This window comes from Aphelocoma coerulescens, chromosome 4A, assembly GCF_041296385.1.
Source record: "Aphelocoma coerulescens isolate FSJ_1873_10779 chromosome 4A, UR_Acoe_1.0, whole genome shotgun sequence".
NCBI lineage: Eukaryota > Metazoa > Chordata > Aves > Passeriformes > Corvidae > Aphelocoma > Aphelocoma coerulescens.
The window spans coordinates 17036348-17051947 of NC_091018.1; the positions used below are offsets into that span (position 1 = coordinate 17036348).

The window sequence follows — 15600 nt, forward strand, 5'->3', positions numbered from 1 at the left end:
CTGCTTCCTCTGACCTCAGCTGTGGATCCTTGTGGGGGCTGTGGGATTCAAGCTTACAGATGAATCTCTATCAATCAGTCTGGCTGGGCCAGAGCTTCTGCTCTTGTCCTAAAAACTCATAATACTGCCCTTTGGAATCACAAATAGAAAGCAAAAAGCAATAGTGGAAGAATCCTCCACCAAGGGCTGTGAAATACTGAGGACACAGATCAGTGGTACTGTGGGTTCAGTGCAGTGACCAAGCAGGGCCACACACTTGTGCTGGTGTCTCCCCTACCCTGGGATGCACTATGGGGACTCTCTTCCAACCCTGTGCAGTTGCTTCTACATTTTTAAACTTCTCAGACACCATCTGAGATGTTTCTCTGGACCTGGCATTGCCTGGCCTGAAACAGTAGAAGTTTTCCAGGTGACAGATCTGCCCCTTCACAGCGGCCCCAGCCTGTGTGCAGCCATCCTGGCAGGGAGCTCGGCCAAAGCCAGCTGCTGCCACTCCCCAGGTGGGGAACTGCTGGGCCACCTGTCCAGCACAGGACACTGCACAGGAACTGTCAGACCCTGGATGAACACAGGCCACCTGTTCCCCTGGCAATGGCTCAGGAAGCAGCTGAGCACACAAACACCCTCCCCCAAAGGACAGCCAAGCCCTGTGCAGCAGCTCACCCTGTGCACCACAGCAGGGATAATTCTGTTAGAGACAATTATTCTGTGGGTATTTTAGTACTGTAGCAGAAATGGGTATTTTATGCCTGTTGGGGTGAGCTCACACTGTGGCCTCTCCCAGTATGTTTTTAGAGTGATGGTTACGCATTTTGGCTACTTGTGAATTCGGTGCAAAGCCTGTTTTATCTCCTGTACATAAAAAGTCACCCAGCACTGCAAGGGAATCAAGCTAGGAAAAAAAAAGCAGTTTTTATCACCTCAGCCTTTAATTTAAGGAATGGTTAAAAGATTATAAGGTACAGATTGCTAAAAAACATTTCTGTGGAGAATAGAATCAGGGTGCATTCTGAACAGCAAGAGGATGGCGCACACTCAGCTGTTCTTTCAGGATTGAAGGGCTCCATCCCTTTGCAACCTGCTTGAAGAAGTGCTCAGGTTTTCCTAGCAAGTCTGCCATCTTCTGTCTGTATTTATAGTCAGGAGGCAACTGAAATCAGGGACACTGCCATTTGTGACAGTGTTTCTTGTTCAACTTTTCAACTTTCCATGACATACAGATTATTTGCATAAAGGGGTGATGTCTCCTCCAGAGTTCATTAACCTGGGCGGTGGGGTGCATTTGTTTAATTTTGAACATACTTGGAGCCAGGATTGCTCTGATAATTTTGCCAATAACATTCAAGGCAAAAGAGATCACAGCAACAATTTTACAAAATGCCTCTTGAAAACCTCACACTGCTTTGGAGGCAGCTTTTAAAGCAGTAAACTGCCTGCAGGTGGGCACCAGTGGGGACCCCGTTTCCCCCAAAGCACCAGCCCATGCAGTGTCACACTGAGAAGCTGAACTTGCACCAAACAGCTGTTGAAGGAAATAATCAGAGGTGACATTTGACAAGTTAGGTTTTTATTCAGTGCACTGGACTCATACATCACGGCTTCGTCAACTAACAACATTTCACACATTCCTGTAAAATCAATGCCAAGTCCAGCCTCTTGTTAAAGATGCTCGGTGTAAAATGTAAAGCAGTCTATCAAATATTTCCTTTTTTAAGTACAGCTTAGAGCCCAATAACAGGCTGTGTCCAGCATGTTCAGTGCTGGGTTCCAGCAGTGGCTGGAGAATGGAGCAGTTACTCAGGGTTGATGCAGGGCTTCATTAACAACTGCCTAAACCCAGCTCATTAACATCTCCGCCAATGTTCATCAGAGTGCTGCTGCTAGTTTGATTATGCTGCTGCTTTGAGCATGGGTGGAGCTGCAACTACAAAAACCCTAATGTAGAACTACTCAGCACTGGAAAACGTGATCTGGGCTGGGGCAGCCTGTCTGTGGTCTGTGCTGAGGACAGTCACCCCAGCAGCACGGCATGGCACATCTCACCCCATCCCCACAGCTGGGCCAGCAGCAGCAGTCAGAACAACACAGCAATCCACAGAGAAATGCAAGGTGCTCAGGCCTGACCGTCAGGGAAAAGCAACATGTTTTCAGGGTGGAGGGGTCTTACACTGCAAACCTCTGGGCAGGGATGCCTGCAAGCACAAGTTGGGCAATTAGGTGGATGCTGGGGATTGTGGGCAGGTGGAGCATCCCTGCTTCCCTGTGTCTCTCATGTGGGCAGGCACAGCATCCTCAACCCTGTCCCACCCAACAGGACAGTGTAGGGAAGGCTCCATGGTACACCCTCCCACTTGCAGGAGTCACCCTGGTCAGCATAGGGTGCCCTGGCCAGGGGACTGGGCTTGTGCCAGCCCTACGGTTTCTCAGCAAATTCATCTCCACTCATCCCTGTCCACCGGCCTGCCCATGTCCCACCTGCCCTGTGCTCTGGCCCAAACTCTCACCCTGCCTCATCCCTGCCCTATCCCTGCCCTCAATCACTCATTCACTCTGTGTATAAGGAAGGAGACAGCACATTGCCACATCAGCTATCTCGAAGGGAATCTAGCGACTTTTATTGAGCCCTTGTGATGGAGCCTGGACTGTTCCAGGCAGTCCCTGTGACGAGCACGCGGTGCTAAGGCATGGTGACCGTCCGTCCAGCGCTCCTGGCCGCTGTAAAGCGCCTCTTATTCCTCAGACCAGAGAACCTCTCATCCAGCGTCAGGCTGGTCTGCAGGGGAAAGCGAGAGCGAGTCAGTCCCTTGTCTTGTGGCAAAGCACAGCCAAACTTGTAGCAGGGTATTTATTGATTAGAGCCCATCAGTCAGGCTGGTGTTTCACAGCTGGTTAGTCAATTAAATCACTCAGCACACAGAGACAGGGAGCTCGACAGACTGTGTGCGGCTGGAAAACCTCCAAGCAGCTCCCAGCCCCAAGACACAGGGCATCCTCGGCAAGAACAGGAGCAAGCAGATGGCATTTGAGCACAAGGCATCAAGTAAAACCAAACTGTCCAGACAAGAAACGCCGGCAATGAAGAAGGTGGAGCAGGATTTCTCAGCTGCCCCAGGGCTCTTGGACCATACTTCAGTGTAAAATATGACACCAAGAAGGGCACCAAAGCAAAGAGCGAGCAAAGCCCAGAAGTGCCATGTGTCTCTGAGGAATGGGAAGCACTGACAGTGAAACAGTCCCCTCTCGCCAAGACTACTCATCAGCAGGATCTCCCTGCTCCAAGCAAGCACATGGACAGGCCAAGACAGGCCATCAGAGTGGGGAAAACTGGGCTGAGTCTGTAGTTGCTGAACAGTCTTCTCAAGTGCCTTCAGCTTTGTGAGCAACCTGGCCAACACAGCTACGGGACTTTCCTCCCAGGTTCTGTTAGATAAACCCAGCTGGCAGCCCCAGAAACCTGAGTGTGACGTTAACAGCTCAGTGGCAGGGCTGCTGCAGGGAGCCAGGTGCCTCCTGTCTCGTCGACAATCCTCTACCTGGTTGCCCATCGCGCGGAAGTTGAATCTCAGCAGCACCCCTTTGGGCTGGGGCTTGGCCACCCGTGCCGGGGGTCTCTGGCTTCGCAGGAATGGGCGCTTGGATCCAGGCCTGGAAAAAGCACACAGCTGCAGTCACTCAGGATGCTAAGGCAGCTCACTCCCCATCCTCTGCAAACCAGTGTGGAGTCAAGGAGACACCCACACACTCCATCCATCCTATGGCGTGTCTGACCCCTGGCAGAGTCGAAAGGCAGCCAGGAGAGCAGCCGTGCAGGCAGAGTTCGAGCACTGGGGACTGTCACATCCAGGCTACCGAGGGGTGCTCTTGGCACCCAGGACATGCACAGTGCCCTCACCCATCCTTCTCTCTGCCCCCAGGTGGGTGCCGGGTCCTGCAGCTGCCCCTTTCCAGCCTCTGAGCTCCTGTTACACAGTGAGCACGAGGTGCCCCTGTGGGGCACACTGTTTCTCCCAACACCCCACAACCAGCACAACCAGCCTGCCACCTCCTCCCACAATGGTGCTTCCATTTCTCCTCACTCTGCATAACAAACAAGGGCACGGTAATTACAGATTACCACGTAATTAGAGGTAAATACAGGAGATTTTTATCTCCTTCTGATATGCTGGGAAAGGAACCAGACATCATTTGCTAACCATTTTGGATTTGAACCATTCATTGCACACTCATTATAGAAGTGAAGCTGCAATAATGCTAAAGGGATTTTCGATGGCTTTTGTAGGGCTCCCACCCTAACAAATCACCTCATTTACTTACGAGCTGGTCTGGCCCGCCTGGGGATTAACCACAGAAACCGTCAGAATTGCTCCCGGGCTGGGTTTCACTTGCCACCTGCCGAGACAGGGAGATTCATCCAGCTTCAAGCGTGAAAGAGCACCTCATATTTGCATTGTGCCTTTGTTCACAAATTACCTTCTCATCCTTGGCGGTTTCCCTTCTCCTTGAGAATCCATCTGCTGTAAAATATATTTAAAAACAATTACTTAAAAGAATTAGCTCTCAGAAACAATGATTTTCCCAGGATTTTGTTTGGTGCATCTGAAGAGCTCCTTCCTTGCAAGTTGTTAAGAAATGTGCTAATTTGGGGTTTCCCACTGGCAGTGATGTGTATGGGATGGCTTTACCTTGCCCTGCTTGTGCTGCTCTATAAACTGCAAGGTTTATTTTTATCACCCTCCCAGGATTTACTTCCCAGCTGCCAGAATACCAAGCTGCATTAGAAGTTGCCTGCAAATGCTTTCCTTTCCTACCAACACATGCAGCGTTCAGGTCATCTGCCTCTCTCCCCCAGCTACTTTTGGAAGCAAAGCTACAACAAAGGCTGGTAAAATTTGAAGGTTTGTCACTACCAGCAGACTGCAGAGGAAATGTCTCAATACTGACCCCTCTCTGGAAGTGGGCTTTGGAGAACCACGGCTGCACCCGCTTCTGCTGGAATGCTGGTCCCCTGTTCAGCAGGAAAGGCCTGCTGGTAAAGGAGAGAGAGAATGACAGAGGTGAAGATGATGCCAGGTCTCTCTAATGTTTAATGCCAAAATACCTAACCCCAAGTGGTCTTAAAAAGCAGAGTAAGAAGCAAATGAGGCGGTGTGTTACCGAGTTCAGCCCAACAGGTTTTTCTGCCAGCAAAGGGTTTCAGAGGAACTTGATTTTCTGCTCAACTGAGACAACAGCTTGTGTGTTCTGAACTTTGCTCATTAAAAGCAAAAAAACATGAGAGGAAAATCACAGAGAAGAAATCAGGTCAAGAAGGACCTCTCAATGTTATTTAGTCCCTGTTCTGCTCAGAGCAGAGAAAGGACTGCAAGGAGCTTCCTTTCGAGCTCAGAGAACATAATGATCTTGATGAGACAGGCACCAAGACAGTGCCCAGCACCTGGCACACTGCCTTCCTCACAGCTCTTGGGGCACAGTCTGCTCCTGCAGCCCCTCATTAGGACAGACTCCCTGTCTCTGCCTATCCCTTATGGCTGGAATCTGTATTTCCTGCCTTTATGAAAATAAATGCTATTTTGCCCTTCAAAGTGTTTCCCAAAGCGACAAAATTTAATAAAAATAAAAAGGTCACATTTTCTGTGCTTCCTGAAATAAAACGACAGATTAATATCAGCATTATTAACTACGAGCATGAGGTTGTTTTCTTTCCAGGTGCTTTCCTAACACAGTATTTTTCTCATACTGCACGAGCACATGCCCAGCTGGCACATATGGAGAGCAGAACCCCATGAGCTGCACTCACTTCAGGCAATCACTGAAAACCAAAGTAACCCAGAGCTACCAAAGATTTTACCTTCTCCCTGGGGTGCGGATGCTGGAAGGATCTGCTCTGAATCTCTTGGGGCCTGGAGATGGCTGTGGCTGTTCCTCCTGTTGCCCACTGCCGCTTTTGGCAAAAGCATTGCTCTTCTTGTTGCCCTGAAAAAGCAGTGAGACCTCAGCAGTTGTCACCTGTGCCACAGTCTCGGTACAAGAACAGGGAGTGAGGACAAGGGACAGCACACAGCATCCTGCTCTCCACTGACTGCTGCTGACACTGCTGTCAACAGTCAGGGTGTGGGCCTTGGTTCCTGGACATGGAACTACAAGTGCCAGGAAGAATGTTTCATTCTAATGCTGCAGAAACCAAGGAAGAAAAAAACCAATCAGTTCATGGAGAGCAAATCTAGCAGAAGCCATGCATTATAGCCCTGCTCAGGTGTGGTGACCTGTCTACCCATTGCTTTTCCTATCCCACATTGTTCCCCCCTGTTCCTTGCCCCTAGCCCTGGCCATTCCCTCGGGTCCTCCCTATTGGTTCCTGTACCCCAACTCTGCCCATGGACCGTCCCTGAGCCCCTGAGAAAAAGCCCCTGCACCTGGATCACGAGGTCTCTGTGCCTCTGGGGATTGCTGGGACAAGATGTAACCATTAAAAGAACCTCTTACACCCTTATGGAGAGACCCTTCTCTCCTCCTTCACCATCTCTGGCTGTAACGCTGGTGGCTGACCAGAGCAAAACCGCGGAGCCGTGCGGAATGGGCTACGGGACAGCGACGTGGTCACCCTGCCCTAAGCAGCCCTGCTGAGCTCTCAGGAAAGCTGCAGCCTGCTAAACTAAACCTAGCACTACAACACTCAGGTTTCCTTCTGGTCATCAGCTCTTTCTTGTCTGGACACCTACATTGCCTGGACCACACCCTGATGCATGAAACACACCAGAAGACCCCTCAGCAGCATCTCTCCTGCAGGTCCAACACAAACAGCCCCAGGCTTCAGCCTGTTTATTTCTGTGGGACAACTACCATCACTGTTACTACCCTCTAACCGAGGTGTATTTCCATATTCTTCCCCCTTGGTTTATTTCTGCCAAGTGGAAGCTACTGTAGAATTATGCCTCCTAGCAACTGCTTATTACTTTCTGTAAATACCAGCCACGCTCAATATTTGAGTCATCCTGGTCTTTATCTTCAGGAATAACCTCACTCCTTGCACATGCATGCTCAGTTTAGGGCGTTCTTATTTATACCCCTACAACACATCCACTAAATGCCACCCTGTTCAGCACCTGCATTTTTTTAAAAAGCTTACTGAGCATCTGTGACCTCCTAACTGAGTGGATTTTCATCAGTGCAGGAAAACCCAGCTGACTCTCACACTATCTGTCACAGTACTGGGAATCAGTGTCTCTGGTGGAAAGTATGTCTCTGAACCAGAGTCACCTGACAAGTCACCAAGTCTGTCCTCTGACTTCACAGGAACTTGGAAAATGCTCTGGGTGGACAACAAATAACAAAGAATCTTAACACACCTCCTCTAAATGATAATAGTAAGATGAGATGCTGTGGAATTAATTTTTATGGAAATATTTTTAAACCTTTTAAGACCAATTCTTAAAAAATCTTTTTTTTTGCAAAACCTATGGGAACTGATCAGTAAAATTATGCTAAATCAGAAGCTTTATAAAACCAACTGGAAAATTGCTATTCCATATGCATGTACGTCTGTACTCACCTATGCATACAAATGCTGTGCACAGGCGTATAAAGGATGGTGGTTTTTATGTAGATTGCTCTTTGGGGTGATCCAGGATCATAAAATCGAGCAGATTTCTACATGACATTTGGGAGAAGCCGTACCTTCCTTATTCCCCTACCTCCTGAGCCGATGGCTGGCGATTTAAAGGGCTCACTCCATCGAATGCAGCAGCTGCTCTTCTCTTGCGACCAGGCAAGGTATTCCTGAACTGTCTCCGATTGAACTGCTGCTGTCCAAACCCTCTTCTGAAACGGTTAGGTCCTACAAAAAAAGCCCTCTTATTTTAGCATCCTTCAAAATTCGATTTTTGACTACAGCTTTGTAAATAGATTACAAGGTTAAGTTGATGTGATACAGGAGTATCTACACAAATAGTGGTGCAAGAGTCATGCTCATTCATATTAAATAATCAATTTTTCCAGTGTCTCTCTGGCATTCTTACTGTATGTAGGACTGACATACACATTATTTGATGTGAGAGAATACAGAACAGAAAAGCCTTTCATGATTCTGATTCCTTGTAAAGGCAGGAACACCCACATCAGGAGACCTGTCAATCTGTTGTCAGAGCTCACACTGCTATGAATTAACTATGACACAGAAAAAGCCTTTTGATACAGATACACAAGTGATTTGAGCATCCCAAAGCCAACCCCACAGCGCCCTGAAATAGTTCTGAGTGCCCACATGATAGCATAAATTTTATTTTTATATATATACTTTCATTTTCTTTGAGCTTGACATACCATTACTTCCCATATTGGAGGGGACACCTCCTGCTGGCTTTTTATGATACATGCACACCCGCTGTCCCTCTTGCATTTAACCTCTTCCCCTAAGCCTGCTGATGATTTTGAAGAGTGCTGAAGTGTTCAGCGAGAGGAAAGCCCTGTCAGACTGAGGCACAGTGCTTCCAAACCTAATTATTCCACATAATAAAATTCTGTAGCTGTAATGAGACAGAACGTTTCTGAGTCACTGTATGAGCTGATACAGGCACAACAACAACCACAAACTCACAGCTGGAATGCCAGGAGGGAATTTATTTTTTACGTCACAAACCAGCAGATCCCTGAAGCAACACCTAAGCAGAGCCACTTGGGCACCACTAAGCTTGGCCCAGTGCTGGACAATCCCCAAGCTGCCATTCACACCAGTTTATCAAGGGTTTGGAGCCTGCAGAGAGTTACAACCATGCTGTGTTCTGATCTCTGTACCAAGGCAGGGAGCTCAAGCACGTCCAGTAGGATGTCCCCAAGTCTACCAAACACCTCCATCATCTATAACCAGATGTTCTACTTCTCAATGCACACAGAGGGTAAACAGCAGTAGATGTGTGTTTTTCTTCACTGCTACTTCAGACTTTGCTATCCTCAGCTGCAAGGTCACTCGAGCACACAGCCCCTCTGTTTTCAGCCCACTCCCCCCAACAGCTGCTACACCAGTGAGATGTGCACACATCTTGGGGTTGTGTAAGTCAGGCCCAAAGCTGTGCATGGCAGAGGGCAGAGAGAGTGCACCCAAACCCTGGATCTCATAGCAGAACCTCACTGACACAAACCACAGAGCAGTGAGCTGCATGTATTGATCCTGTACCGTCGACTGCTACGTGACAGCAATTTATACAGACTGGCAGCAGTTGGAAATGAAGTGTTCTGAGGCAGCAGTGACATCACTGTGAGGGGCCAGCACTGCCATAATGAATGAAGGTTCCAGCCTCAGGGTGTAACACCAGCCAGCACCAGTCTGAGCTGCTTACACTGGAACATGTGTGAAGATGATTTGAGCTGCTCTGGCTCTAAAACAAAAAGGGCACCAGGGCAGGGCCGTGGGAAGTAGATCCCAAACACCATGCTTCGTGCCCTGTGGCCAGAGGTGCTGGTTGGGAACACACACAAAAATGCAATGCAGTTCACAAGCTCAGGGGCCAGTTGTTATTTCCTTTGCAAACAATGCCCTCTCACTGCAGAAGTGCAGATGTGTAAATGTTCCTCTCTTGGCAAACATTCCATTTTGGCAAACTGTTTCTTTTTGACCAGGTGTGGACTTGCTGTATTTAACGGCCCCTTGATTTTTTTCTCCTGCTTCTATTCCCCCAGTTTGTTTTTGCTCAGCCTTGTTTCTCTTCAACCCCCACCCTGCACCTGTCCCTATCTCTTGCCTATTTGCTGGGCTGCTCTCCTGCTGGCCACCAAGCCTTGCTGCACAGCTCTCCTACACCCTGGAGAGGACAGGAGACTGAGCTCAGCTGCCTTTCCTGAATATTCCATCAGGGCAATGGGAGGGAGGGCTGCAGAAGGCAGCCCTGACTAGAAAATCGTACCCCTGTCAGTCTGTTCCTATTAGGGAGCCTGTGCTCAGCAGTGCACTCAGGCACGGCTCACCCAACACAAATAACATATGACAGAGCCATCAGCTTCCAAGGGGGACCCCATTACACCAGCTGGGGACCAAGGCCTCGCTCTGTCATGTTGTGTCCTGAAGTGTGACACATGGGAGGCTTCATCTCTGCAAAAGGTCTGGCAGATATTTAATAATGTAAGAACGTTTCAGTAAAACCCCACAGCATCAGCAGCTGGGGAAGAAACCTCCCCCCACACACATCCCATGTTTGGGTGCATGCTCAGAGCCTGGTGCTGAGCACACCTGGGATGGCCAAAAGGCATCTCTGCTCAGCCAGTCTACTCTGGGCACAAGCTCCCATGTCTGACAAGACTCTTTTTTCCAAGGAGATTTGAAATTCAAATTTCTAGTCATTAAAAATCATCTTTCCCCCACTAGGGAGATGGTTTAAGCCATATTCCAAGAGGGATTAACAGCACTTTGCTTGCTGGTTTAATCAGCGTAATACCCTCCCCCCTCCTATGTCATTACAGTGCTGGGCTTCTCAGATCATCATTTTGATAATGGTTATCACATCTCAGCCCAGAAGGGACTGCATTTCAGCAGGGACTGGAGTGAATTGAGCCCCTGATGAATTATGGGCTAAATTCCCAGTCATGCTGAGCTTCCCCAAATTGCTACCGACAATCAGCACCACACAGCATGGTGGGTCTCTGCACTTGGCATGGCTGAATTCAGACTCACTGAAAACCTGTGAAATACTAAAAGCAGCAGAAATAATTCTGTAAATTAACAGACAAGTTCTCCCATCTAAGGAATAGGGTAAAAAATATTTTCTTGGATTTGCCTCTGGATGCAGTGCTTAAGTGTGGGAGAATATCGAAGCCTGTGAGTTTTGATAAAAAAAATCAATTTACTAAGGGCATTTTTCATCATTCTGTTTCGAACTGGAACAATCCTCAGTAAGGCACTGTGTGGTGGACACCAAGAACACAAGGATGGGAGGCAGAGCAGAGGCAAGCAGGATTGCTCCCAGTGATCCCACTGTCCTGATGTGTGATTGGCACTCCAATATAAGACTGCAAAGATATTTCTGCAAAATATCACTAAAATCTTCAGGGAGTGACTTAGCAGTAATTTAAAAAAAAAAATAAAGTTCACAGAGATGGCATTTCATGCAGCAGATAACTTTGGTTTGTAGGTAAAAACCAGTGGAACAAAACAAAGGTGTGATCACTCGGTATTATAAAAAAACCTCACCATTAAAAATAGCATGCTTGGCAAAAGTGACAATTTAGTTTCAATAACTGAGCTATCAAATACAGTTACTGAGGGGGTAATTGGGATAATTTAAGTCTGCTCTGGGAAAATGAGGATTAGGAAGAGCCATAATTAAAACATGCAAAGCCAAGGGGAATAGAGAATAGATATTAAGTCACTTTAAATTAGTAATTCATGAGAGAGTGGAAGGGAGAGAAATGGATGAATTATGCTCTGAAAGGGCCCTGATATTCCATTGTTACGGGAAGAAAAGCTAATCAGAGCCCGAGCACATCTTATAAACACAGAGAAATTAGATAGGAGAAGGATTTAAGAGCTGGATTTTGCTACAAAAATGCATTTTCCAGCCTGGCAGGCCTCTGCTGTCTCAAGTGCCCATCTACCTTGCAAATTCCTCTGCTTCCAGGCGCGATATCGGGGCCGCCCATACCCCGAGGCTGAACTCCTGTTCTTGACCGGCTGCCTTCTGCTGTCGCCCGCGGCACTGGCATCTGTCTGCTCTTTCCTGTGGAGCTTTATGATGTCATCTAGAATGAAATGAGAAGAGGAGAAACGCACAGCACCTGCACTTTCCACCCACAGTGATTCCCTCTTTGGGTGCTCGCAATTGTCCGCAGTAAACACGGAGCTTGCTGTTCTGTGAGCTACGCTGGACAGACAATGAAAGATTAAGCTTAGCTTAGAAAGTATAGGATCAATTTACCGGGCTCCTGCGAGCTGGAGATTAGAGTGCAGCAAATGATTTAAAAATGTGCCACTATCCAGCACGTCCCCACCATGGGCAGGACAAAGATTTCAGACCCACATCCACCGAGGGATCTGATCCTGCAGGCTTCCCACAAGCCTAAGGGAAGATGTTTTTGCAGGGCCACCAGAGCTCAGTGCTGGGCAGAGAACTTTTTTGAGAAGGTCTGACTTGAGTGGCTCTAGGAAAGGTGGTCAAAGGGGGGAGGATGTCACAGCTGCTGAGCTACTTGGATGACACACAAAGTACTTTCAGATGCAGAGCTGTATCAAGAAACAGCTCAGGCCCCTCCGTTCTCAATCAGCTGGTCTGCAATCAACGGGATCTTCTTAATTCAAGCTGTTCAGATGAAGAGGAATGGAAAAGGCAAAGGGACATCTCTTCATTAATTCATATTTTCCAACCTCAAATCTTCCAGAAAATACTTTGCAAATAATAAAAGCCACATCTGTGAAGCTCCAGGCAGAATGTTTTTAACTTCAACAAATTAGCAAGAAATGAAGTGTCCAAAACAGGCCCTTTCCCAGCTCCTTAATGTATCACTGGAGTCAAAGGACAGAAGTACCATTTGCTTTCAGTGGGGGCTTACCATGAGTTATCATAGCCCCAGCACTGGTCCCCTGTCATTTTCCATCAAGAACTCCTGAGTCCAAATGAATACAAAGCCCAAGGAAAAGAAACGAGAGCAGATGTAAGAATAGGCTGCTTTTGTGATTTCTCTTTCAAGTCTGCCAGGAGAAGAATAGGCTGGGAGATGCTGGGCCATGTTCTTGGGATGAATTTGCTAATGGTATCAGCTAAGTGTGCCTTTGGGACATGTGTGATTTGGAGCACAGGATGCTCTGAAGCATTTTGAAAGCATCCTTGCACACTCTGCAGGGAAGAGACCGCACGCATCCAAGGGTGGGCTATCTACAGCGTGAGGAAATGAGAGGAGCTGAATGCTCAGGTGCCTGATCTGCCACCTTTCAATGTCTTTTGTGTTTGGGTATGAGTTGTTACCCTCCTTTTCTGCCCATAAACACAATGGGATTAACAGAGCGGTATAATGGACTTCTACACAAGGCTGCAAGGGGATTCTGAGAGGTCATTTATGGTACATCTACGCCCTCAAGTCAGAATTAGATCTATCAGGGCAGCTTTAGAGCAACTCCTGCAGTTTTTTTGTGACTGCTAACTCATGTAAGGCACAAATATATCTGAAAGCACAGAAAAACCACCTGATGGAAAAAGTTCTTCACCAACGGGCTCTTGTTTTCCAACTCTCTCTTCTACCCTGAGTAAGGTGTATTCTGGATAGAATATGAAGTGGGACCACAGGAGGTCTGATCGAGAGAAGCTCTAAGGGAGAGCAAAAGCAAAGGGAGCATCCCACATCAGCAAAGAGAAAAAGGGTGTGCAATACTATGGGAGAAAAATAAATAAAAAATGAGGGATCCACTGTTGTTATAGCTCCTCATAGAGATATTAAAATAAAGGTGCGTCAGCCAAGGGATCAATTTGAGTTTGCAGCAGAAAATGTCCTGCTGTTCCTGACAGATGGCTCTTTGCTGGGAAGAAATGACACAAGGTTTCAGTTAGGAAGCTGACCCAATAATAAAAGGTGCTGGTGGACTTTCCTTTCACAGCAGAGACGCCAACACGATAATCCACCAAGATCTCTCGTCCATGCGTCAGAATCCAGGCCTCGGGAGTTCATGATAGGGCGGTTGCTGGTTGTTTATGCACAGTCCACATTCCCAGTGCCAAAGGAATGGCGAACATCGGAGCAAGCTGCTATAAATAGCAGCACGGCGAGGCCGTGGCTCCCCTTCCCATGTCGCAGGGGGGCTGGTTTGCGTGAGCCCCCCCGGGCCGCTCTCCCGTGAGCTCCGGGCCGCGGCCAGCCCAGCGCCGAGGCCGGGACCCCGCACACCGCTCCTCCGCCGGTGCTGGCCGCTGCCAGCCGGACAGGGCCACCCGCACGGCGGGGCCACCGCACGGCCTTTGCCCGGCCCGGCCCGGCCCATGCCGCGCACACCCACCCCGGCTCCCGGCCCCCTGGGCCCGGCCCCGCCGCCCGGCAGCGCCCCGCACCTACCGAGGGACATGTCGATCTCCTCGGCCGCCGGCTGCGGCCCCGCCGCGGGGCCCGGCAAGGGCTGCGGCCCCGCCGCCTCCATGGGCCCGGAGCGCTGTGCGCTCACTGCGCCTGCCCGGAATGTGCCGGCCCCGCACCGGCCCCCGCCCGCCCCGGCTGCCCCGGCCCCCGCCCCGGCTGCCCCGGCCCTCGCCCCGGCTGCCCCGGCCCCCGCCCCGGCTGTCCCGTGCCTCGCCCCGGCTGCCCCGGCCCCCGCCCCGGCTGCCCCGGCCCCCGCCCCGGCTGTCCCGGGCCTCGCCCCGGCTGTCCCGGGCCCCTGGGCCCGGCTCCCTTCTCCCCGCACTCCGCGGCCCCTGCGTCGCCCACAGGCAGCGCTGCTCCCCCGCCTGCGCTCAGCCCTGCCCTGGCTCCCTGCCCTCCGCACCCTCCCCGGCGGTCCTTTCCATCAGCACCTCCCCTCTATCCTTCTCTGCCTTAAGAGCGTTCTCCAGGCTCTGGGCTGACACTCTTCCTCTTCTCCCCCCGCATCCTCCTCCTCTGGAGTTTATGCCAGCAGCAGATATATCTTAACAACCCAGCAGTCATTTCTGAACCAGAAAAACAAGGCAACTCTGCAAACAGAGATACTCTTGGCTCATGTTCGTGCGTGAAGTCTGTTCTCGTATTTGTGAGCGCCTTGAGGAGGAAGCACCCATTTGGGATTAGTGTTAGGGCAGCATCCCGAACTCACAGAACTCAGGTTCGTCAGATCTTTCAGTCTCTGTCACATTGATTATGGCACCGAAACTATTCTACAGTTTGAATACAAAATGTGAGCTAAACCATCTTCCTCTACTTCTAAAGACAAGTGGAAAAAAAAAAAAAGATGGGAGAACAGTATCTTCTAAAGGGCTGCCGTGCATCAAGTGAGGAGCGTGCTTTTCTCTGAAGTTTCCGTATGATAATACCCTGAAATAAACTTTCTCATCACGTACATAATAGGGGCCACATAAATAGTGAACAGTGTCTGCATGTTTTGTGTTTTCAAGTCAGGTTTTTTTTCCCCACCTTGCACTTCAAATGGGAAAAAAATCTCTACATGCAGATCAATCAGGGCAAGGATTGCCTCCTGGTATGTGTACAGCTCTTAGAAAGACCAAGTGCTTCTGAAAGTGTTGGTTTAGGGAGGTGTTCTTTCACTAAAGAAAATAATAGAACAGTGGTGAGAGAGCAACAAATAACCTTTGCTATCTTTTGCAGTGACACTGCGGAATGACCACGAAAGCAGATTAATGTGAGATGTGAGGAATTGGGGTCATGACACCCTGTTTGCAACATTCTGTGGTACACAACGTGTGCTGGGGCTCTGCTGCTTTCTGGGGAACCCTGGCACTAATGCTGCCCGAGTCCAACAGCTTTCCTCCAAAGAGAATCCTTGAAATTTCCCAGCAATTTGGCCAGAGCAGCCAGGGAATCTGTGGCTGCTGGGAAAGAACTGGAAGTATCCATATAAGCCCAGTTTTTAGCAATAGACTGGAAGAGGGGGTTTACAGCAGTATCATTTTCTACCACCTAAGGAGGGTGTTGGAGCAGGGCTCT

At 49.2% G+C, this 15600-nt stretch overlaps 1 protein-coding gene across 5 annotated transcripts; it reads right to left on the reverse strand.

The window, feature by feature from the left end:
* Nucleotides 1-1545: 1545 nt before the first annotated feature.
* LOC138110504 (UAP56-interacting factor-like) lies at nucleotides 1546-14155 on the reverse strand. 5 transcript variants are annotated; one of them, XM_069015480.1, is made up of 9 exons: nucleotides 14023-14155; nucleotides 11581-11724; nucleotides 7692-7834; nucleotides 5849-5973; nucleotides 4942-5023; nucleotides 4471-4514; nucleotides 4315-4389; nucleotides 3455-3645; nucleotides 1546-2773 (listed from the first exon to the last, which is right to left on the reverse strand). In XM_069015480.1, the coding sequence occupies exons 1-9, from the start codon at nucleotides 14102-14104 to the stop codon at nucleotides 2754-2756; spliced, it is 906 nt and encodes a 301-aa protein (XP_068871581.1). In that variant the 5' UTR covers nucleotides 14105-14155; the 3' UTR covers nucleotides 1546-2753. The 5 variants fall into 5 exon arrangements, with proteins under 5 accessions (XP_068871581.1, XP_068871582.1, XP_068871579.1 ...); XM_069015481.1 differs by having other exon boundaries at nucleotides 4471-4511; nucleotides 4942-5026; XM_069015478.1 differs by having other exon boundaries at nucleotides 4942-5026; nucleotides 14023-14154.
* Between the last annotated feature and the right edge of the window lie 1445 nt (nucleotides 14156-15600).

Bases quoted from the DNA above. Each gene is read 5' to 3' on its own strand.
- LOC138110504 (XM_069015478.1), bottom strand. From the start codon at position 14,104: ATGGAGGCGGCGGGGCCGCAGCCCTTGCCGGGCCCCGCGGCGGGGCCG. The intron at 11,725-14,022 runs GTAGGTGCGGGG...ATTTCATTCTAG, and splicing joins GGAGATCGACATGTCCCTCG to ATGACATCATAAAGCTCCAC. The intron at 4,390-4,470 runs GTAATTTGTGAA...CTGTCTCGGCAG, and splicing joins AAACCGCCAAGGATGAGAAG to GTGGCAAGTGAAACCCAGCC.